This window comes from Phyllostomus hastatus, unplaced genomic scaffold (genome assembly GCF_019186645.2).
Source record: "Phyllostomus hastatus isolate PE091 unplaced genomic scaffold, TTU_PhHast_1.1 phas_scaffold_78, whole genome shotgun sequence".
Classification (NCBI taxonomy): domain Eukaryota; kingdom Metazoa; phylum Chordata; class Mammalia; order Chiroptera; family Phyllostomidae; genus Phyllostomus; species Phyllostomus hastatus.
Window position 1 is genome coordinate 19,708,724 of NW_025334041.1, and position 23,575 is coordinate 19,732,298.

At 38.4% G+C, this 23,575-nt stretch overlaps 1 protein-coding gene across 3 annotated transcripts in view; it reads right to left on the bottom strand.

Annotated features, from left to right (window-relative positions):
- BZW2 (basic leucine zipper and W2 domains 2) overlaps positions 1 to 23,575 on the bottom strand; it is a 59,125-nt gene that overhangs the window by 32,594 nt on the left and 2,956 nt on the right. Inside the window, exons 2-3 of one of the 3 annotated variants that reach the window (XM_045827707.1) lie at positions 21,793 to 21,887; positions 5,801 to 5,865 (exon numbers count right to left, since the gene is read on the bottom strand). In XM_045827707.1, coding sequence (XP_045683663.1) covers positions 5,801 to 5,858 — 58 coding nt within the window. In that variant the 5' untranslated portion in view covers positions 5,859 to 5,865; positions 21,793 to 21,887. Of the gene's footprint in view, positions 1 to 5,800; positions 5,866 to 8,410; positions 8,523 to 21,792; positions 21,888 to 23,575 lie in introns of those variants that run through there. The other 2 variants (XM_045827705.1, XM_045827708.1) reach the window with 2 other exon arrangements.

Below are 23,575 nucleotides of genomic sequence, written 5' to 3' on the forward strand. Positions count from 1 at the left end.
TTGCTACCACTACTATCTTTAGAGAGCTGCCAGAGGAAAGGAGGGGGGATGGTGGAAAGAAGGGGAGGAGATGAGACAAAGAACATGTATGAATGGCCCATGGACACGGACAACAGTGTGGGGATTGACTGCGGGAGCAGGGGGTGGGGTGGGCGGAGGAGGGCAAAGGGGGAAAACTGGGGCAACTGTAACAGAATAAACAAGAATACAAATATGTGTCTTTAGAGAGCTGTGTGGCTATTGCAACTGTAAAAAAGAAGTTGGAGGAGAAGGAAGAAAAAGAGGAGGAGCAGGAGAAGAAAGAATGCTATGAAAAAATATGGATAATAAAAATAGAATTAAAAAAAGAAAGGAAATTACGTAAACATTTCAAGGAAGTTTTACAGAACTGAAAATGTAACAGGTCCTCTGGCACCCGCACAGGGACTGGAAGTGGGTCCATGGCAGGGCACACTCCTTACCACGGTGTCTCAGAACACGCGAGCACAGCAACCGTCTGAGGCTGCAGGGGCAAAAGGACAAAGCACCTATTAAGTATCAAGAAACAGAATGACAATAAATTGCTCAACAGAAATACCATAAACCAGAGAAATTTCTCCAAAATTCTGAGGGAAAACTATTTCCAAGCTAAAATTCCAGTGTTTAGTCAAGGCCTGAAAAGTTCTGTTTCTCAGACTTCTTTTTAAAGCTATTGAAGCAGCCACTGAAGTTATGATTTTAAATTGATCCTACAATGTAAGTACAGGGGACAAGCAGTAGTCCTCTTCAGGACAGTGACGAATAGACAGTTCAAGCACTAGAAGCTGACAACCGTCCAGTCGGCCTAGACAGCAAACCAGCTGGGAGAGCTTTTTAAAATATAATAATATAAGAAATCCTTCAATATATTAACGTTAGAATGCCTAGTGTTTGTGTTGAGAGTTACTTAACAAAGGGGAAGGTTGGGTGACCAGGTGTAAGGCATAGAAAACAAGGTGGAAAAATAAAAATTAAAGCTATTAAATCCAAAAATAAAGCAGTGCTCAGCAAAAGAAAAGTGATAAAGTACCAGCTCAGCTATGAATAGGATGTTCGAAGTCACAATAATGTTAACCCCAAGCAATGGTCCAGCTAGAACTGAGATATCATGAACAGGCAGAGGAGGGGAGGCTGGTAGGGGGATGGGGGCAGTGAAAGAGCGGAGTCCTCATCTTTCAGAGGAGGAAGTGCAGACAATCAAGAAATAGCCATTAAAGAATGTTGTCTGGCTGGCTACATGAATGTAAATATTAAAGGAAGCAGTTAAGAAGTAGAAGAGTTCTCCTGGGGGCAGATTTGTTGTTATAACATGTCTTATAGAAGTGTGACTATTTAAACCATGTGCACACGTAACTTTGATACAATCACAAACCAGGCAACACCAGCCTGGTTTGTAAAGACTGACTACTTATAGTGCTTTCATTAAGGGTTAATGCCACAGCCTCAGAACCAGAGGAGAATGACACCCCCAGTACCAGTGAGCCTCAAGCGGCGCGAGATACCATAAAGTCAGACATAAACGAACCAGAACACTATTCATCACAAACAAGAGACAAAGTCTTTCATGCCATAAGCAAAACATTATGCAGCCAAGAACATGTAAACACTGACTGCAGAAAAAATATAATTAGGGTCTTATTGTGTAGAGGGGGAGAGAGAGAGTGGGAATATTAGAGCACAGACTAGGGAGAGCTTCAGGAGTGAGGGGGAGGGTAACCGCCTGAGTCTGCGCAGAAGGAACTCACAGGCAGGGGAAGGAAACGGCACCCCCTACTCAGAGTCTACCCAAAGGGTAATTCTCCTTCCCCCATGAAGAAAAGGTCCTTTTCCTGTAATATGAGCATATAAATAGTACAGATCACAAGAAGCAGAGAAGTAGAGACCACAAGCTGTTTATTGAGTATTAATGACCAGCTCCCAAAACCAACTGAGGCCCTCCCCATTGCACCACAAGATGCTTGGATGTTGACTCAGGTGGTGGAACAGACTTTGATCATCTGAAAATTATAAATTTAAGGCACTGGAAAATAGAAGTCCGTAAGTAAGGTAACACCCAGGCTACCTACGAATTCATGCAGAGGATGTTGTTTTGAATCTAAATGACAACTGAAAAAGTGTCATTTGTAAAAATTCCTTCATCCTCCAACTATACTTTCCACAAGATTTGTCAAGGAAGAGGGAAAGTAAAAGGAGGAAACAGCGTATCATGCCAGAGATATCTCAACAGTGAGCACTAATGCATCAGCTCAAAATGATCACTTAAAGCTTAGGAATCTTAAAGTCATGAGGCGTGATGCAATTAATAATCCTTTTGCAGGCTGAAGAACAAAACTCCCACCTGCTAAGATGAGAGTCCATCCAGAGGAACGCAAAATTCCAGTACGGGAACAGGGCAAGAACATGGATGGGAGTCTAAGTAAAGAAGACAGTTTACTGAAAGGCCCTTTTTCATCTGAAACAATACATACATAATTTCATATTTCATTTGAGGACAATCCAGCAGAAATGCTAACAAAGCCTAACAAAAATATGCCACTGCTTCCTTGAGTTTCCACTCGGCAAGTCAAGCCTCCCTTGAAGTGGGAATATATAATTAGGGTCTCAGATTTATATTGTGTCGGTGAATCACAAGTGGGACACTGAAGAGTTAGTCTTTACAGCCCTTGCACTGACGTAGAGAAATGGGCCTATTTCTGACACTCAGATACATATGACTGTGAGTTATCTAAATGCAATGCTTTCTCTAGGACTTAAGGTAACTAACTGGTTAATGTGGCATTTTCCCAACCTGTTAATTAAGTGATAAATAACATAACCTACATTTCTTTTGGAAGGTCAGTGAGGTGCATAGTAAGTGAATAACTACCATGGTCTCCTAACTATACACACACACACACACACACACACACACACACACACTTACACATCAAAGCTTTACTTGATCAGTCGCTCACACCACGGACTGTAAAGTGAAGTGATCCAAAACCACTAGCACAGACTACAAGTCTCAGGGACGGGCCTGAGTACATGGTCACTCTGGATGTCTGCAGTTTGGTCATTCATTTCCTCTCCTGTTTTCACTAATTTTAATCCAATTTCCCTACAAAACTTACAGGGAGGTCAGTTTAGTGATTAAATATATCATTTAGCTAAGCATAACAATGATTCAGGGTAAAATTCTTCATCCTTTGGGATTATCACAAGCCACACTGGAAAACATAACTTCTTTGGAGAAAATATCATAAATAAGGTATGCATATTTCATAAAGGAACAGACAGTCCTAAAGGAGCTCCATGTGATGTGTCCTACCATAATGTTACATTTTGATGTTAAGAATAAGAAATACAGTTTTGTACTGACTTGTACATGGGAGAGCATTAGCTTTGCTAAAATAGTTTCAAACTGAAGACAGATCTTCAGAAGACAGTCTACCAAAACAACCTTGAAAAAGCCTCAGTAGATTTTTCCTCTGCTTAACAAACCGCCAACCATTTATTTATCTGAAGCCGGCCCCGTCATAACAGCAAAAGAAAAGCCAAAGCACAGTAAATCTCTGGGAGGCAATTCACTACTACGAAGAGCGGTAAATGAGGTTGACTATTTTTCCCCCCCGTCAGCATCTGGCACAAAACGGCTCAAGTGCTGCTTCAGTCTCCAGCAGCCCCGCGTTATGTAAACCCAGACGGACCGAGAGACGACACGTGAAAGCCCATTCTGGGCTCTGAGTGCTCCGGCAGCAGTCTGACGCAGGCGCAGTCTTGCCCACCAGATGAATGAGGCGGCCCAGCCCAGAATCGGAGAGGGCCTGTCCGGTTTAAGCCCAAAGACTGTAAGGCCAGTTTACTTGTCGAATCACGCCTGCTGTTGTGCAACACATTCTTGGTTGGGCTCTTGGCTCTGGAGCTCAGTTCCGGCGTGTGAATCAGCATCACACTAATAAAGCTGCTGGAGTTGGAGATCCAGTCTGAGATGAACACGTTCCCTCAGTGGGCAAGGGATGGCAACCCTTTCCACAGTGGGGTATATATGAAATGTTATCGTATTACTAGGCCCAATAACATCTTAATGAACTATATCGTTCCTTATGGATTCAGTCCTCTGGAAATCAACTATGATGATTTTTATAAAGAGTTTTCCCCCCCCCCACGCCCCCCCCTCAGAATGCTTTAAAGAATAAGACAAAGAATGCATGTTGACTGTTGGGCCTTGTGTTGGTACCAGCTTCCAGATTTCAATGGGGAAATCACGCCGTCAGAGGACTAAATAGAGGGCAGTGGCTCAGGCTGTGTTTCTACTTAACTTACGGGGATGAGCCAGAGATTTAAAAAAAAACAACAAACAACACAACAAAACAAAACAAAAAAAAACCTGAAAGGAGGAGAGTACAAAACAGAAATACTGTACAAAATAACCATTTGGTTACTTTAACATTTTTAAGTTTTCATTGTTACGCTGGCAGCATTTATAGTTAAATTCAGCCTTATTGCCATGTAGAGACTTTTGGAAACGCGTCTAGTCTGAACGCTCTATTGCACCAAGACTTCTTTTCCTTCTCTGACTGGACTCGCTGCCCACAGACACGGCGCTGCGAGGGAGCATCAGCAGCAGGTGCTGCCTCCACCGGACATGCCACAGGCATATGATGCGGGCTGCCAATTCAACGTTTGGCACTTGGTGGTCATTACATGGTATTATATGCTTCATAATCAGCAACGAGGCCCTCAGAAAGACATCCGGCCACCATTTATCTTTGTCCATGATATTTCCTCAAATATTTTTCACTTTCTTCGGTGTTAGTCAACACAATTATTTCCTTTGTCTCCTATTTTAAACAAGTTGTCCTATCAAGTATTGGCTCAACTATTCTTAAATCTAGGAGGGTCTCTACATAATTATGAAAAACTGATTAAATGTAAATGTTTGAAAATATTCTTGCCCTGGGTAGTGTGGCTCAGTTGGTTGAGCATTGTCTGCAAACCAAAAGGTCAAGGGTTTGATTTCCAGTAAGGGCACATGCCTAGGTTGCAGGTTTGGTTCCCAGCAGGGGTGCCCACGAAAGGCAAACAATTGATGTTTCTCTCTCACACTGATGTTTCTTTCCTTCTTTTTCTCCCTCCCTTCCCCCCTCTCTAAAATCAATAAGCATGTCCTTGGGTGAGGATAAAAAAAAAATCTTTACACAGAAAGTATGGTAAGATGAATATAACATAAAAAAGAAGTGACTCACATAAATTTTACCAGTCATCCTCAAACTACTTTTCCCACAGTAAAAGTTACTTGAAAATATATCTGCATTTTAAAGATATTTATAGTAAGTTTAACTTTACTCCCTAAATTCTGGAAAGGTAAAAATTCCCTGATTTACTTTTCTCTTAATTTTGGCATTTTTGCTATAAACACTAAAAAAAAAAAAAAAACAATAAAGAGAGCAAAACCAAATACAAATGTTGATGCCAAAACATTAAAGTCAATCAACCGTCTTCACAGCATCACACACAAGTGAGGCAACCTGAAAAGATATAATTCTCCTTTTGCAGATACGGCACAAAGCTCAAACAGGTTAAATGACCCGTCCAAAAGCCAACACCAGGATGACTGGAAATTCTGAGGCTGGATCTCAGAACTTCAGACTCTTCACCCAAGAGCTCAAAAGAGTATAATTAGTGAGGTTAGCTGGAAACAAGGATATAATTCCAATTCTTGTTCAATTTTATATTTTGATTAGAACTTGAAGCACACCCACCCACACACATCTACATTCAAACATACGACACGACTTACCCCTTTTCCGAGTTTTGAACCGCTGGCCTGTTAGCACTGGCTTCTGATGCTTATTCATAAAATTTCTGAAAACAAAGAAAATAAAGATTACGCATTTCAATTAAGCAGTTCATATAAAAGAGTATGACTAGTAAGTACCTGTTTAATCTCACACATATAACTTTTTAAAATGAGAGATAATTTTAACTGCTGACCTAGCAAGTTTTAAAAGTCTGACAAATATAGTGTTAACAAAATACACGGGGGAAGCAACCTCAGACATAAACTTTGGCATAAGGGATTAAGTCCATGCAATACTTTTGGTGCATAACCTGTGTTCCAGCAATTCCTATACCAGGAATTTATTCTACAGTCATGCCCACTCAAGTGTGCAAATATAGCTCTGTGAGCATGTGCATAAAAAATTCAGTTCAACCTGCTGGATGCATAAAAAATGGAAACTTAAATGCTTATAAACATGAGGCTGGTTAAATAAGTTATAATAAAGCCATCAAATGAAACTTTATGAAGCTTTACAAGAGAATGAATTAGCCCTTCCCATCACCCACTGCGCTCCAGCCACACTGCTCTCTTTCTTCCTCCAGCGTGCCAGAGGCGGTCATCTGGCTTCTGGGCAGCCTCTCACCCCAGGCATCCTTTGGCTTACTCTCTACATCCAATAGAATACCTCCTTTGCAGAGAGGCTTTCCTTCTCTGCATCGTGCTAAGCAGTACCTGCCATTTGATTATTCTCTGTCTGCCTATGGTCTATTTCTCCCCTGGGAGCATAACCTTCATGTGGTAAGGACTTGCAGGTTTTACTTGATAGTGTGTCTTTAGCACTTAAAATAATGCTGAGTAAAAAGTAAGCATTTAATAAATAACTGTCAAATAAGCTGTGGCTCTGCCATGGAAAGATGACCGAGGCATTGCTAATGGAAAAAGCAGGTGGAATAAGAGTGTAAAACATAATTTTTTGGTTAAAAATGGCACATATATCTGCCCTGCAGGAAAAATTTCAGAAAGACATAAAAAACCACTGGAAGGTCTTTCATTTATTTGTTTACTTCAGAGGGCAGAGATTTGGGTATACTATATTCTTCTATTGGATTTAATATACAAAAATATAATAAATTATCACTGAAAAAGGTGAAAACATAAGACCTTTTATAAATTGAAAATAAGTTTGCCAGCATAAATGTTATAATCTGAAAATATGTTTCAATTGCCTAAATTATGAAGACCACCAATTAAAAAAATGTCAAGTAAATTATCTTTCAAAGTTTTTAAAAATTGTGACTTGAAAGTGTCTAATTTTCTCTATTACTTACACGAGTAAACAATCAAGAAAATTTGTAGTGTTCAAGTACATTATTTATGTCTCAAAGTTTAAAAGAAATCTTAAGCATGGAAAAATTATTACTCAGTTTACTACCAAACTTTCTTCCCACCCTCTGAAGAGAAACTTCTATCTTCGTGTGGTAAGTAATGTTTGTCATTGAAAACTTCAAACTCAAAAATTGAAGTCAATTAAAAATAAGGTAACAAACCCAAACAGTAATATGGCATAAGAAGAGACAATTTTTTATCAACCCTGTAAAGTGAACTTAATACATCATGCTGTGAAACAAAGGTGACTGAGGCACATTCCCAGGGCTCACAAAACATAGAGCCCTGGGAGATAAAATCCCAACATTTACAATACAATGAGTTGGGTAGGACAATAGTAGTACAGTCCTAGAACAAGGGCAGAGAAAGTAACTGACTCCTGTTTGTGTATGGGGCAGCAGCTACATACTGAAATAGTTATAAATGCAATAAACTCAATCAGTGAAATCTTTTATTTCATAGATGTTGGAAATAAGAGCTTCTAATGCATTATTTATATTCCCTGCAAAACACTTTCATTCAGAAATGTCCCCATTGGCATTGTCAATAGATTTACTCTGGATCAGCAAACATTTCATCAGGGAACAATTAATGTGTATGCATACATGTGTATGCATGTATACACATGCATGTGTGTATGCATGTATTCTCTTTGTGTCCATACCTCTCCCAAAATACAAATGCTTATAAATATTTTCTTGTGTTAGTAAAGCAAAGAACCTGTTAAAGACCTGGTGTCTCACACTGAGATGGAAAAAAAAAAAAAGGTAGAAAGAAATAGGGCACAAGTGGCCTGAAACTTCTTTAGCAGGAAGGAGTAATTTACTCTTTGCTAAAGATGCTTTTATTTTGGAATCAAAAGTATTTTAAAAGTGTGAGCCTTCTCTAAAAGTTTTACTTTAGGATCTGGAATATAAACACATAGGATCCCCCGACTAGCTCTACTTTTAGACTTTCTTTCTGTTTTGCTGCTGATGGCAAATTACCACTCAACACAGCCTACCTATGAGGGAATTACTCTGTTTCAGAAATCGTTAGGTCCATCTATATTTTCTTCAGTTCTAAACACAATTGTTTGTTTCTTCATAGCCTAATTATGTGGGCTCATGTTTCATACCCTCGATATATTCTATGTGGAAAAGGACACGATAACGTGTAAACGTAAAAAAGATGGACAGCTTCTGATGTACACAACGCCAAAAATTAAAACAAACAAACAAACAAACAAACACAGAGACTCACCTACTGGTATTGAAAGACTAACTGAAGATACTCTGTTCACCAAAAGTCTCTATCGTTTAAGCTGTTACTATTTGGAGCAGAGGCTTGCTTTCCCTCTAAATTTAGCTCTCCCTGCTACATTATAATAATCTGCTTCAGTGAAGGTCAGCCTTTATAAGGCACTCACTGAAGCCCTGGCCACAGAGAAGCAAGGGCACTTTGAGCAAGAAGCTGTGCTAGCTTCAACCTGGGGAAGTGACAAAGAAAGAGTAGCAAAGGCAGTTCTGTTAGGGCAATGTCAAAAGCTTACTTTTATTAGATTGCATTTTACAACTTAAAATCAACTAACACACAGACAAAAGAAGCTCATGTCCCACCACAATGGAAAAGCTCTAAGGCTTAAAACATTATTTTTTAAAGACTGTATGTAAAATATTAAAACAAAATGGATTTAAGTATTTTACACGTTATCTAAGAGACTAAATTCCTTGGATATTCCACAAGACCATACAACCACTATTGATAGAATGAGCCAATCAATAAAAAAATTAGAAAGCAGGTACTCTATTAATGAAATAAGCTTTTTTGAATACATTTCCATTGAAGTCTAAGTGGAAAGATTTGATTGAAATGTTTTTAGGTCTAACAGATGAATTTCACCCCATTTCACTCTTAATTTTCTAACTGTCCTTGTGTGCACTGCAGAGTCCATCTCTCGCAGCCAACCAGACTCCGCTCCAAGGGTGACAATGTGTCAGCAGCACAGGTGGGCCTCACGGCAACTGTGCTCTAATTCTGCCAGCTGTCCAGTCACCCTGAGCACGTCGACCATTTATGTATTGTCTTGCCTAACATTCTTCTTTAGTTCTCACCTTTTTGGAATGGGTCTGATCTACCAGAGAAGGACTTACAGTCTAGTTGTCCCTACATGGAGATGACTGTTCTCAACTAGTAATCCAGAGGACTGGCCTGATAATTCTATTGTCAATGTTCTTCTAATTTGGCTCACTATGAATTATGATAACCTGCTTTATATAACCTGTTAGACTACCTATATATGTTATATATATCTATATAAGAGCTACACTATTCAAACAACCTCAACTTTCTTAATTATATATACTCTAAAGTGTGGTCACAATCGTTTTCTACAAAGGACTGGAAAGAAAATATCTTCGACTCTGTGAGTCATATGGTCTCGATTCCAACTACTCAATTCTTCTGTTACAGCCTGAAAGCAGCCACAGAAAACAAGGAGACAACTGGCTGTATTTCAAGAAAATTTTATTTACAAAACAAGTGGTGGGTTAAACGGAGCCCCCAGGTCACAGCTTGCCAACCCCACTCTAGAGCTGTTGGCCAGCAGAACTGCGTGTGACGGTGGAGATGTTCTGTGTCCGCACTGTCTCATGTGGTAGCTACTAGATACATGTAGCTATGGAGCTCTTGAAATGTGACTGAGAGTGACTGAAACGCTAAATGTTTAGTTTTATTTAATTTTCATTAATTAAAATTAAAAAAGAAATAGCCAGTGTACCTAGTGGCTATCATATTGGACAAACCAGTTCTAAAGCATTCCTTATGGTCCAACACACTTCAATTTAGTTTTTTAAGTAAAGGTGAAAGTACACCCCAAAATAGACATTTTTAATTAATAGTTTTCTACAATAGTAGCTCTGAGGAGCATTTTGCCCAAATTTCAAAACCACATGGCTATAGCGGGAAAAGAAAAGAAGACGGACCAAGTTTCAAAGTGAAATTCTCTGTGTGGAGACACTATTGCTTAAGACAGTGGGTTGGGGGGAAGACATTTGACTCTAAGGTAATAAAAATCATGGGGCTATAATATCATTCCCAAAGTACAAAGTGTTTCATGAAGATACAGTAACACCAGCACACAAAACTCGTTATGTAATTCAGCCACTTCATCCCAACAGTCTCATGAAGTAGTTTGTGGTTAGTTGTGTTTCAAGAATTACTTTTTATTCTGTATTGCAAATGAGTGAAATGATTCACTATAAGAAGCACAAACTTTAAAAAAATCCCCATAATTATAAACTATTCTCTTTTCCATTAAAGCTAAAACTACTAGAACAAATGTCATAAAACATTCTTTATAGAAGGTGGACACATCCAGGAATCATTTAGGCTGATAACACTGTCACATCACTTTTTTCACAAAAAGAAAAAAATAATTATATTGAAAAATAATTACATTGACATAATTACAAGTGTTAGATTTTTAACACTTGACAGCAATAAACTACATATATGTTTAGTTAATACTACATAATTTGTTGCCCAGAAAACATTAGCTCGTTTAATATCATTACCATGATTTTGTTACAATCTCTGATAAAATCAAAATCACTCAGCTTCTACAAAATCTTCATTATACCTCCTAGCAAATTCTATTAAAGTTTTAGTATTTTTTTAAAAAGATATTATTTATTTTTAGAGAGAGGGGAAGGGAAGGAGAAAGAGAGGGAGAGAAACATCCCTGTGTGGTTGCCTCTTGTGTGCCCCCTACTGGGGACCTGGCCCACAACCTAGGCATGTGCCCTGAATGGGAATCAAACTGGTTTGCAGGCCAGCACTCAATCCATTGAGTCATCCAGCCAGGGCTGAAAGTTTCAGTATTTATAATAACTTAAAAAAAACACTAAAATTTTAAAATAACATATCCTATAGAAAAGTATTTCTAAATAAAATCATATTTTCCTTTTTAATACAAAAATATAGCTGTTATATTCATACCCCTTCATTCTTATCTTTATCAATATAAAAGAAAGGATCTCTCTTAAAAACCATGAAATATAACAGTTCTGCCCCCCAAATTTGTGACTGTATTTTCCAGGGAGACATTAACAGTGGAAACAGACTGTGAGCAACCACCTTACAAGGAAAGAACAACCAAAGCTCGAAGGAACTGTGCTCTGAGAGTAAGGCCGCTAAGTTCAACGGTGTTCATCTAAATCTTCTTCAGGAAGAGAGAGGGCCTCATGATGAAGTTTTCATTGCAATATTTCTAAAACTGTATCACATCTTAAACTCATTAGCATTCTTATTTCTGAGTGATTTTTTGCTTGCCTTTTAATAAAAACAGAAATATCCCCCAAGTTACATTTTTGGAATTAATGTACTACCTCACCATAGAAATAGAAGGCCCCTCGAGGGCACGCACATTCCTCCTCTGGGCTCTGCCACGAGCCCCGAGTGGGACCTCTCCAGGCCCTTCCTTCCCGCGACAACCGACCAGGCTCACCCAACTCTCAGTGTTTCTCACTGAGAAAGAGAACACACATACACTACACACACTGTAGCATACTTTGGGTTTTACAAAACCCATCCCTCTTTGCTTATTTTAATAAGCAAAGTGCTCTAAAACCTCTCTTCTAGATAAGACCCTTAGAATATTTGGCTACGAGACAATGGAATTTTGATAGTGACTGCATACCTACAATATTTCAAATTGTAAATTCTGATAATTTAGAGGAAATGGTGATACAATACAAGGAAACGTCTGAATGTGGTTCAAGTATATTTATCAATCTATCAAGTATTTTGGGGGTGCTTATTGTGTGTCAGGCATTGCACTTGAGCGGTGGTCTTACATCAGGGTTGTTTTGTTCCCCATGGAACACTTGGCAATGTCTACTGGAATCTAGTGGGCAGAGGGCAGGGCTGTTGCTAAACAATCTACAATGCACGGGACAAGCCCCAACAACAAGGGTTATCTGCTCAAAAATTTCAATAATGCCAAAGCAGGAAAACCGTGCACTGAAGAGGAAACAATGTTGAGCAAAACCAGAGACAGACCTTGCTCTCATGAGTTAAAAATTGTACGCACAGGTCTAAGCATACCAGAGCAGTAAACAGCACATATTTCCTTGAATGACTTGCTTCTGTTTGCCAAACATTGACGTCAATTTTAAAGCACACGCATTTATCACTGAGCAGCTTGTCATAACTAAAATTACAAAATAAACCCTTCCCACAGTCTTTGATACTACTAGTTCATGTACTTCCACAATGATAATTTTAGATCCTCTGATATCCAGGGGGAGGGCAGAAATGGTCAACAATCTGGGATTTAGAGGGAAGCAGAGAAAGAAGCAGCTGAGTACCACACACAAACTCTTCCTACTTCCCAATACTGCAGTAGTGAAAATAAAAAGACAAGGGAAAAAAAAAACTTTAAAGTGCAATATATCACTGAAAAATATAATTTTTTTTGACTTGGAGAAAGCAATCATGCCAAAAAGAAACAAACAAAAAAACACATTCCGCATACATGATATGATCTTAGTTACATAAAATACACTAGCACTCAGCAGTGGTGGACATGAGCAGTGGATTCGGGGGAGATTTTATTTCTCTTATTTTACTTGCCTATATTTCCTATAATATAAGTATATATAACTTAAAATTAGAAAGATGTATGCATTTAAATTAAAAAAAATCCTTTAGTGTCTTTTTAAGCCTAAACCAATTCCAAAAGTCATAATATTATTTGTGCATAAAAAGAAATATGTCATAGGATCTGAACATCATTTCCTACTGTCCTGGCTGGTGTGACTTAGAGGATTGAGTGCTGGCCTGCAAATCAAAGGGTCACTGGTTCGATTCCGAGTGTAGGGCACATGCCTGATTGTTGGCAAGGTCCCCAGTAGGGGGTGCCCGAGAGGCAACCACACATTGATGTTTCTCTTTCTCCTTACCTTTCCCTCTCTCTAAAAATAAATGAATAAGATCTTAAATGAATGAATGAATGAATAAATAAATAAATATCCTACTAATAGAATCTAAGGTTTCTTAGATAAATGCCTGATTCCAAGACTGGAACAGGGAAGACTCAAAATGATCCTGGGACATTTTGTATTAGAAGATGCAGCATTGCTTTTAAAAAAAAAAATCAAAATATGGACAAAAATAAAGCAGGGTTGGATCGAGGATGGGAGCTGGGGATGGCTGGGGTGTAGGGGAGTGGTGGTGAGGGAGAATGGAGACAACTATACTTGAACAACAATAAACAAAAATCAAAAAATCAAAATAGATCAAACAACATAGGAACCATCTTGAGGACAATTTCACTGCCATAACCTGGAACAATTTGAGCGCCAAAACACTTAAGGACAGCAAAGAATAACAACACAATGAATAAAATAAGAATCCATAAGCCCGTACTCAACATTCATTTTACAGGGAGCAAATTTATCCGTGCACAAGGGAAAGAGGAGTAACTGAGCAGAAGGAAAACCTTTTCTTAAGGAGGCTGCCAATTAGTAAATGGAGAAGAGACAGAGAGTTAGAAAATTACCACTTTTCAATCACTACACCAAAAATTGATTCACGCAAGAGTCATCAGTGTATGCTAAATGTACCTTGACACACACACTTATGTGTGGGTATAGGGAAGCTTGGTGATCGTCAGGACATTTACATGGCCTCAAAGCATCTTCACGTACATGACAAAAGGGAAAACAGTGACTACACATAGTGGAGAATCAAGATACCTTGACCAAGAGGTAACCGGTGTCCAACACCTCTAGATGTTTTACACCTAGCACAGAACACTGTTTATGTGGTGTTACAAAGAAAAACTCCTGACCTGAATTTAAGCATAAAGAAACAAATACATTATCTAGAGACATTCTCCAAAACAACTTGCCCACATTTTTCAAAAATGTCACTGTCTTAAACAAAAAGAACCAAAAAACTGTTGCAGATTAAAAGAGAACCAAAAAGATGTTACTAAATGTAGCATGCAGTCTTGAAGGGTGTGTGAGAGCGTGTGTAGAGATGCGTACATATGTATGTAGGTACACATATATAACACTACTGGGGTAATTGATGATACCGGATTGACCACAGTGATAATAAGTATGGTATCTATATCAAATTCACTGAACTTCATTATTGTACTGTGGTTCTGTAAAAGAAGTATCTTATTCTTAGAAAACACACAATGAATTAGTAAGGGATATAATAGAGGCAAAGTGTATGCAACACACTCTCAAATGGTTCAGAAATAAAAGTTAATATGTATGTATAGAACCATGGAGTAAATGAACTTGGGCAAGTGAAACAGCTAAGGGAGATGAAAAATTCCAGGAACCTGACCAACACAGGGGTTTTGTGCATTCCAAAACTGCTTAGAAGTAAAGCTTGCCACAGAGAGAGACACCCTGACTTTCACACCCTTCAGGTTTGCTCACCCGTGAAGAAGGAAATAACCCTGCTGTAGTCATTACACTTTCCAGGAAAACAAAACAAAACAAAATCCCTCAAATCTTGACTTCAAGATGCTTTTAATACATTACTCTGGTTAATATGTGCCTTGTATTTGACTGCTCTGTGTACAAAAAGGTATTTCATTTTTAAAAATGCTCTTACTGCTACATCAGAAGAAGGGACTCTTCTCCCTGCTGCTAAGGTGGACTACACATTGGCACGAGCGAACTGCGAACTGCTGGACCATGCCTGGCACTACCGTACCACTCCTGCCATGGAAACACTCTTCTACATTACGGTCAGATTGAGGAGAGATTCGGAAGTCCATAAAATGAAATTGGATGTTATGAAAGATCACAATCAGGGAAAGAATAAAGTCAACAATGAAAAAGTGTGTGTGCATGCAAAATAAGATGGGAGATTTTTAAAGATAAGAAATTCTAATCTCTACTACTCCAAAACAAATACCTAAAGACAAAGTAATGATTCCTGAAGAAAAAAGACTTTTAAATTTTTAAATAAAATTGACCAATATTTTTCTACATTTAAAAATACTTATCAACGACAAGGGCTGGAGTGGTGGGGAGGGATGGGGAAAAGGCAGAAAACTGTAATTGAAAAACAATAAAAAATTGTAATAAAAAATACTTATCAAAGCAAAAGCAGATATAAGTACAAAATGTTACACAGTAACTGATTAACAAAATATATTCCAGAATTTACTGATCAAATTAATCTCTTCAGTACAGGATAATTATAATTAAACCAATAATGCTTTCATTAATCAAAACTCCTGTGGATTACTATTTTTATGAACCTCTTATATAGTGTTTCAAAGGTGATGAATATACTTTCAAAGAGCAATTTAAAATATACACTGACCAATTCAATTATTGACAGAGTAAAATGAAATTCTGCAAGGTGAGGATTTGGAAAGTCCATATCTACTAAGATATGGCTTTATGTTACCCAGTATGTTTGTTTATCTCACTAATATATGGTCATACAGCTTATATATTATCACTGCATTGGCTCATACACATCACTGGATTATGTGATAAAGATGTGAGAAAAAGGATACTTGTGGAGAAAATAACTCCTTACACATCACTGATTTATAAAATCCACTCACTGTGTACAACGTTGGAACTTTAGAGAAAAAAATGGATAAAAAGTATCTATATTCTAATTTTCAATAATGATTACTATGTACATTTTAAGAGTACAATCCTCCATTCTTTTCTTTTTGGTGCATACAAACAGAAAACAAAATTTAATCCAGTTCTATCATCTTTTCTAATATGACACCAAAGCACAACTTTAAAAAAATGTCTTGCATGAGGACTTGCAGTTTTGTGCCTTGACTCAGTGGCATCCTCCAGCACCTTACCTTAAAAGCCATGTGTCCACGCATCATGCCAGGGTAATCAGAACCCTTTCTCAAAGAGGGAAATGTCTTTGAAATTTGTTAATCATGTAGTTCTAAGCTTATAAAAAAACCAAGATGGTCTCTATATTATTTTAATCGACTCATTTAAACTATAATGCTGATAGCAAAAAACAAACAACAACAAAACAAAACAACTAACACAGAATGAAAGAGTATGCACCAAAAAATAGTAAATAAATAAATAAATAAATAAATAAATAAAAGGTCTACTTCCCAACCTTTCATTCCTGATCTCATGTTCATGGAATGCAGTTCCACTCCATGGAAGGAATATTTTTAATACTTTAACACTCTCTTATGTATCCTTTAAGAAAATGTTTATGCATATATCAGAATAAATACACAGTGTGTGTGTGTGTGTGTGTGTGTGTAGAAAATGAGTTGAACACTTATATCAGGCATCCAATATGTGCAAGACCATGTGCTATCAAACAATCCATACACTCACCAATTGTAACAAATGTGCCAGCCCGGTCAGGGGTGTCGGTAATGGGGGGCACTATGTATAATATATACAGGGCCAGAGGGTATATGGGAAATCTGTGTATCGTCCTCTTAATTTTGCTATGAGCCTAAAACTGCTCTCAAGTTGGTTTACTAAGATGATTTTGTGTCAGACCCAAAACTGATGGATGGGAGTGTTTATGACTGCTAGTCCAAATGGGAAGTTAGAAGTTACGTTATCATGGCAAAGACGATTGAAGTGTGTTCCTCGACTCTCAGCATTTTAATCAAACAGGAGAGGAAAATAGAATCATCTGGGGGGAAAAAAACAACATCCTAAACTGCTAACTAGTGAGACAACTTGCTTTGGAGCAATTGCTTAAACAACATGGCAATTGACCTTTGGGATGCTAAAAGCTGGTGGTAGGCAGGCATCCAAACATTTCCTCACTTAAGAGTTCTCTCAACCAAGCCTCTCCTCCCGCCATTTCCCAGGAGGGGACCTGCCTAAGCCTGTCTAGCAGACGGAGTTTAATTGAAGGGTTTTACACACCAGAAAGTTACTAACCACACACAACCCTCTTTCACAATGAATGGAGCGTGAACTGGATAGGAATACGAAAGCCAAGCCTAGCTGAGGATTTAATGGGACACAGCACACTGATGCATGGGACTGTACTCCCTGACACAATGTTATAAGAATGGACCACACAGACTTAAAAGAGAGAAACAAACAAACAACCTCAAATACCACAGCACTACAGACTTGCTCAAGTATATTTTTTAAAAAAATTCATTTGTATTAATTTAGCAAACATACATCTGGTACTAGTCAATAGGAATGCTAATAACTTTTTTTTTCTTTTTAACTTACAATTGTTATCCATGACTGCAAACCAGCAGCCTAAGCCCAGACCCTCATGTAACACTCCAACAGGGTTCTGAGGTGTCATACCACTTGCTTGAGATCACGCACTGCATGGGTGATGCCACAGAGATAAAAGCTGGAAAGCCCCTGCCGGTAGGGGGCGTACACACCGGAACGGTCAGGGCCAGGTCCTGACCATCTCAGTCTACTGCGCGCACTTGCCCGAGACCCCACCTAAGTTCGTTGCAGTGTCTTGGGTCGTTACTTATATGATTCTCAAAGGCAGCTTTTCATTGCTTAGCTCATAGATTTTATGATTTAAAATTAGGGTAGAGCACAAATATTAATTTTACTGTCTATTCAACACTTGATAAACTGGATTATCATAGGCGCATTACCTCCAAAACGTCAAATAGTTTTATAAGACTCTTTATTAAGAAAAAAATGTCTTCAATAAGAGGATTTAACGAAAACTCTGCCTCTAGGGACACGTAAATAGTAGGAAATTTGTGGCACCGTGGTTCTAGTTGTACAGGAGCCAGTTATCAAACCGTTTCCTACAGCAGCCCAACTTCAACAAAAACAGCCTCACACCCCCTACACCAACGCCAAAGCCCCTTCCTTTCACCAGCAGTTTCCTCTGTGCCACTAACTTGGGGTGCTCCTTACTGTTTATAATAACCCCATACTGTTACCATGTATACTGAAAAAAACATATGCTCTTTTTATTTCCTTAGAAATAATCATGAATCCAGGGAGCCATCGAGGTTAGTCTGAAATGCTTTAAAGCCCTTTTGTGAATTCACAAAAAGAGGAAGACAGACACCAGGAACCGGCACAGCCCCCAGGGGCTCACCGCGCAGCCTGCACCGCGCTCAGGGTCGGTGCGTACCTTACCTCACTCACCAGTGCCCTCGGCTTTCCTGAGGTTTATTTAGAAGTCCCCAAAGATAAGAGTACACCTAACCATTATTTTTTAAGTCTTCATCTAGTGTAAAGTTGACATATGAAAAGAGAAAGCATCATTTTTTATCTTTCACATTTTAAGTAATTATTGTTTCCCTACAAGTAAATAAAATATTATTTTCATAATTAAGAGAAGTAGAGCTTGCCAAAGGATTGCAGCCTTTAATATTAATGACGGCATTATTCTTCCTCATATGTAATCATTACATTGTTTTCGGACATTAGAAAAAAAAAGAATGCACCTGATATTAAAAATCTAGAAAGAATAATGGGAGTATTGTCTCCTTGGCATTTGCCAAAAGAATGGTTCCTTCAGTGAGTTACCTAAACCTTTATTTTCAAAGAAGACAGTTTACAAGTGTGACTATCAGAACATTTTTTGGCATTCTTCACTCAACACATGCCAAACCTAGAACAGGCCACATCACTCCACTTGGCGTTTCACTGCCCAAAAGATATTTGCCAAAGAGACAGACCCAGAGCCTCAGTACAGACCGTGGAGTTAGCTAACAATGAAAAGAATTCTTGTGTATACTCCCCTATTCTTCGTAATTATATATATATTTTTTAAAGATTTTATTTATTTATTTTTAGAGAGGGAAGGGAGGGAGATAGAGAGAGAAACATCACTGTGTGGTTGCTGGGGGTCATGGCCTGCAACCCAGGCATGTGCCCTGACTGGGAATTGAACCTGCGACACTAGATTATATATTTCTAAAAAATTAGAAATTATTCTAAATCATCATTGTTTTTTTTTCCCTAACAGAGAAAGTGCTGTGGAAACTCCTAATGAAAACCACAACCCTGCATTAAAATGATTCTCATTAGTCTGACTATCAAATCCCTGAGTTGTACCTCTCAGGTTTAACTGCTTCAGTAATGTCTTTATTACATTTATCTACAAAAGTAGCAAAAAAAGGAAAAAGTCCAATCGGAAAAGAGTCAGATTAAGAGAATCACAAGTCCTGCAATGCCTTTTAGGTAAAGATCAGGTTCCTTGTCTGAGTATCTATGCAGACACTTCACTTGCAAAATAAACTTCACAAAGAATTTCCTACTCATTTTCTAGGTGTTTCAGCTATTTATATGTCAGCTATTTTTGGGTTATTTCAAATCACTTTGTGTTCAAGGGCAAAATATTCTAATAAGTAGATATTTTTCTCTTTCATTGTTTCTTTTTGTGATGTCTATTACCAACTTTCCTATTTCCATCAATTCTTAAGATACCAGTTTATACACTTCAGTGTAGCCTTGAACTGTGATGTCACATCCTATACACTACTCTGGAACAAGAACACACCATTACAGTGTTCTGTAAAATCTACTCGACCACTTTTATGATTTTAAAAGTTGACACACTGAGGGAAACGTGGCTTTGAATGAAATCATTTTTATTTCCAGGGTAGTTGGCCATGAAATTACAGCCAGTATTTACTTCTAAAATATTTACATTATGTTATAATCTTTTACAGAGTTTTCTTGGTGGTAGGGGGTGGGGGTTGCTCTCCGTTGAATGCTCTCCATTTTCTGGCTTGCCTGTTCTAACTCACCAATCCTTTTCAGACTTGCTTCAAAATGTCACTTTCTCCAGGAATCAGCCCTTCCATTGAGCTCTCGCTCTTGTGTCTGTGGTGCTTTGGCTGGGAACTGGAGAAAGCTCTGTGGAGGACAGGTCCTTTGAGCTGAGAAGGCTTTGAGTAAAATCTGATATGCAGAAATGGGTGGAGGAGGGCATTCTAGGAGCAAGAAGCAGGGTGAGTGGGTAGAAGAGTAACAACATTGTTGAAATTAGAGCTGCAAGATTGGCAGGAGCCAGACAGCCACTTAAACATGAAAGGGAGTCCTCAAAGGTGCCTAACCCATGGGCTGACCCAATAGGGCAGAGCTGCAGGATGATTACCTCAGTCCCTGTCGTTTCGGTGGCTGGCCTATCTCCTGGAGGACAGTATACGCATCTAGGGACAAAGATCATGTCTTATCCTTTGTGATTCACGGAATATAATAGATGCACACCACGTTTCTTATTAATGTACAAAATAATTTCAATCCTGAGATATAATTACTAGAATTATATCTTCTAGGACAGTCTGTCTTTAATTTTAAAAATAATTTTTATCTTCCAAAATGTAGGAATGCTCATGACAAATACTAATGTCTATACAATTTTACTTTGAAATGATTTACCAACTAGGCCTATAATTATGTTGTTCATGTATTTCCCAACTGCAAAAATAGACAGAATTGGCCCTAAAAGTAACAACTCATTTTTACATAACGTTTTATAGTCCACAGAGTATCAACCTCAAGGATTTTCAAAGTCACCCTGTAAATATAGTTAACATCCATTTTATATGTGAAGAAACTGAAAGCAAGAGAGATTGCCTTGGAATATAAATCTCAACTTGGAGGTAGGAGGAGCCTTCATTTGCCCACTCTACTTCCCACCCGTCCATAATCATTTCCTACCACTGGAGAAGAGGTTCTTACTGGGACAGCAGACCAGGAAGAGACTTTACTCAGAGGTTGATGAATGTTGTTGTAAGGGCTGCTTTGTCTGTAGACTACCATAATCCTACAATAGATAACCATATGATGGCAGATAATCCCACCTTTCTAGTTTAAATGTATTTATTGGGAAGGTGAATGCTCCCTTATTCCTTCTGATGCAGACATAGTTTTCTATTTTTAATTACTGGAACAGTGTTATTATGCTCTGAGACAAGAGGCACCAGCCTAGAGTTTTAATCTCCACAGTGACATATCTAATACAGACATGAGTCTAAATTGGATACATACAAATGTGTACTTCAGTATTACCTGGCAGCGATCCTGAATCAGCTACATCGTCCTTAGACATTGTAAAGACTTGGCTTTGAAGCTTAATTAAATATTCTTTAAAAACACTTCAAACAAAGTCTGGGGAGATGTGTTATAAATGATACAAAAAGTTTACAGTTTGGCCCTGGGAAACAATGACATTTAATAAGTCCAAAACCTAATAAAAGAAACTTAAACATCAAGGAGTGTAAATTATGAAGGTGCAAAAATCCGAAAAGTGGGTGACAAAATAACCATTTAATTAAACAAGCCCTGAGTAAGAATATAATGGGCAGGCCTGTCCTGAATCTGGTCCCGATTTTCCTGTATTAATATACTTAACCTGACGATGCTGATATTGCTCACAATCATTTTGGTATACCTTTTATTTATTTATTTTTTGGGGGGGAGGAAATGCCTTCTGAGTTGGTTTATGAGACAGAGGAAGAAAATCAGTATCTCCACTTCATTCACATCTTGATTTTCTCAGTTAAACTAAATGTATTTGCACCCCTTGTTCAGACTTGTCTGAAAATTACTCTGTCAGTTTCCAAAAACGACGAAGATTAGCTGCCAGGAAGATATTCGTAAGCCTGTGATACAGCACTGAGTAATGCCACCTACCTTTAGTTTTGTGGAGAAGATGCAATGTGAAGTGAACAGTTTATGAAAATGTTCACAAGACAGCCTCTTGTAGATTTGGTGTGAATGCTTTAACACTGAAATGAATAATTGCATAAGCTTCACTCCAAGTATAGAGAAATTACTTTCTTATGTTTTGTTAAGAAAACCACCACAACAATTTTTTTACAGGTTGTAATACTCCCAAATTTTACTTCAAAAACTTCATTATGGAAAATTTCAACCATATCCACATGTAGAGGGAACAGTCTAACGAAGTCAATGCACTCACTGCCCAGCTTCAGTGGCAGGCGGTGGGGTCTCATTTGTACTCACTCAGTCCCTGTCCCCCACAGCCACAGAATTATTTTGAAGCAAATCTCAATGTCATTATCATCCCTTCCTTAAATAATTCAATAATTCAGTACATAGCTCTAAAAGATAAAGGATCTTTCAAAATGTAACATTATTTTCACACCTAAAAGATAAAATTCCTTAAAATCATCAAATATCCAATCACTCAAGAAATGTAGGACCTAAATATAAGAAAATCAAATGTCAAGAAAAACATTACTCCAAAAAGATGTGATACTCAAAAATGAGCTATTCCCCTTCAGTAAAGAGGAAACCTCCTCTTACAGCAGAGAGCTGGAGGTCAGGGGCTTTAAGGGGGAAATCCAAGAGCAGTATGCAAAATTTGTGACATGTGTATATGAAAAAACTTTTTGCTTGGTTGATAGCATTCATCAGCATGTTAAACAGATTGAGACCAAAAACATTTAAAGAACTTCTGCCACAATCACCTCAAACTGCCAGGAAGAATTAGTCAGGGAGGGAAACAAATCCACCTAAAATAACTTAGAGATCAAACTGAATTCAACTCAACATTTACTGAGCATACAGTAGATGCAAGACAATGGGTTACACTGCTGATGACAAAGGTAAATTAGCCCTAGTTATTTTATACTCTAGAAGGGGTCGAATAGAGTAATATAGTTATAATAGAATGTCATTAAAAAAAAAGTGTTTGCGTTAGCCCTGGCTGGGTGGCTCAGTTGGTTGGAGCATCAGCCCATACACCAAAAGGTTGTGTGTTCAATTTCCAGTTGCACAGACCTAGGTTGTAGGTTCGGTTGACAGTCGAGGCATGTATGGGAGGCAACCGATTAATGTTTTTCTCTCACATTGATGTTTCTCTCTTAAATTAATAAAAACATATCCCTAGTGGAGGATTTAAAAAAGTGTCTGCTTTGGGTATTTTTATGGGGACCCATATGTAAAAGCAATGGTATTACTTGGGGGTGGGGGGTAACACCAGGGTACTAAGATAGGAGAGAACTGTAGGAGATATCAGTAATTGTGCCATGAACACCCGTCTGAAGATTTCCCTTGTCCCTTGTCCTGGCTGAGGGACAGGAATACATGTGATCACTGGTGTCTGTCCCCCTCACTGGATGGGGGATAGAGGTGATCATGGAGGTGGAGAGAAGAGATTACAGCAAGTAGTGTTTTGGAAATTGAACAGTCCTACACATCTGGGGAGAGGGAGCTGGTGAAGGGGGAAGGGCAGCCATTCCAGGAAGAGAAGAGCAGGAACAAACGGGTGGAAATTACTGGCATGTTAGGGAACCAGCAGTGTGGTGACCTTACAGCTGAGTGTGTGGGAGGAGCTGGCTTGCTGGAAACGCCTGCTGGGACCAGAAGTTGGATGGAGCCTTCCAGGCCAGAACTGAGCCTCTATTCTGTGTCCAGAGAAAAGCCATCGACAGATTTAAAGTGAATTAGT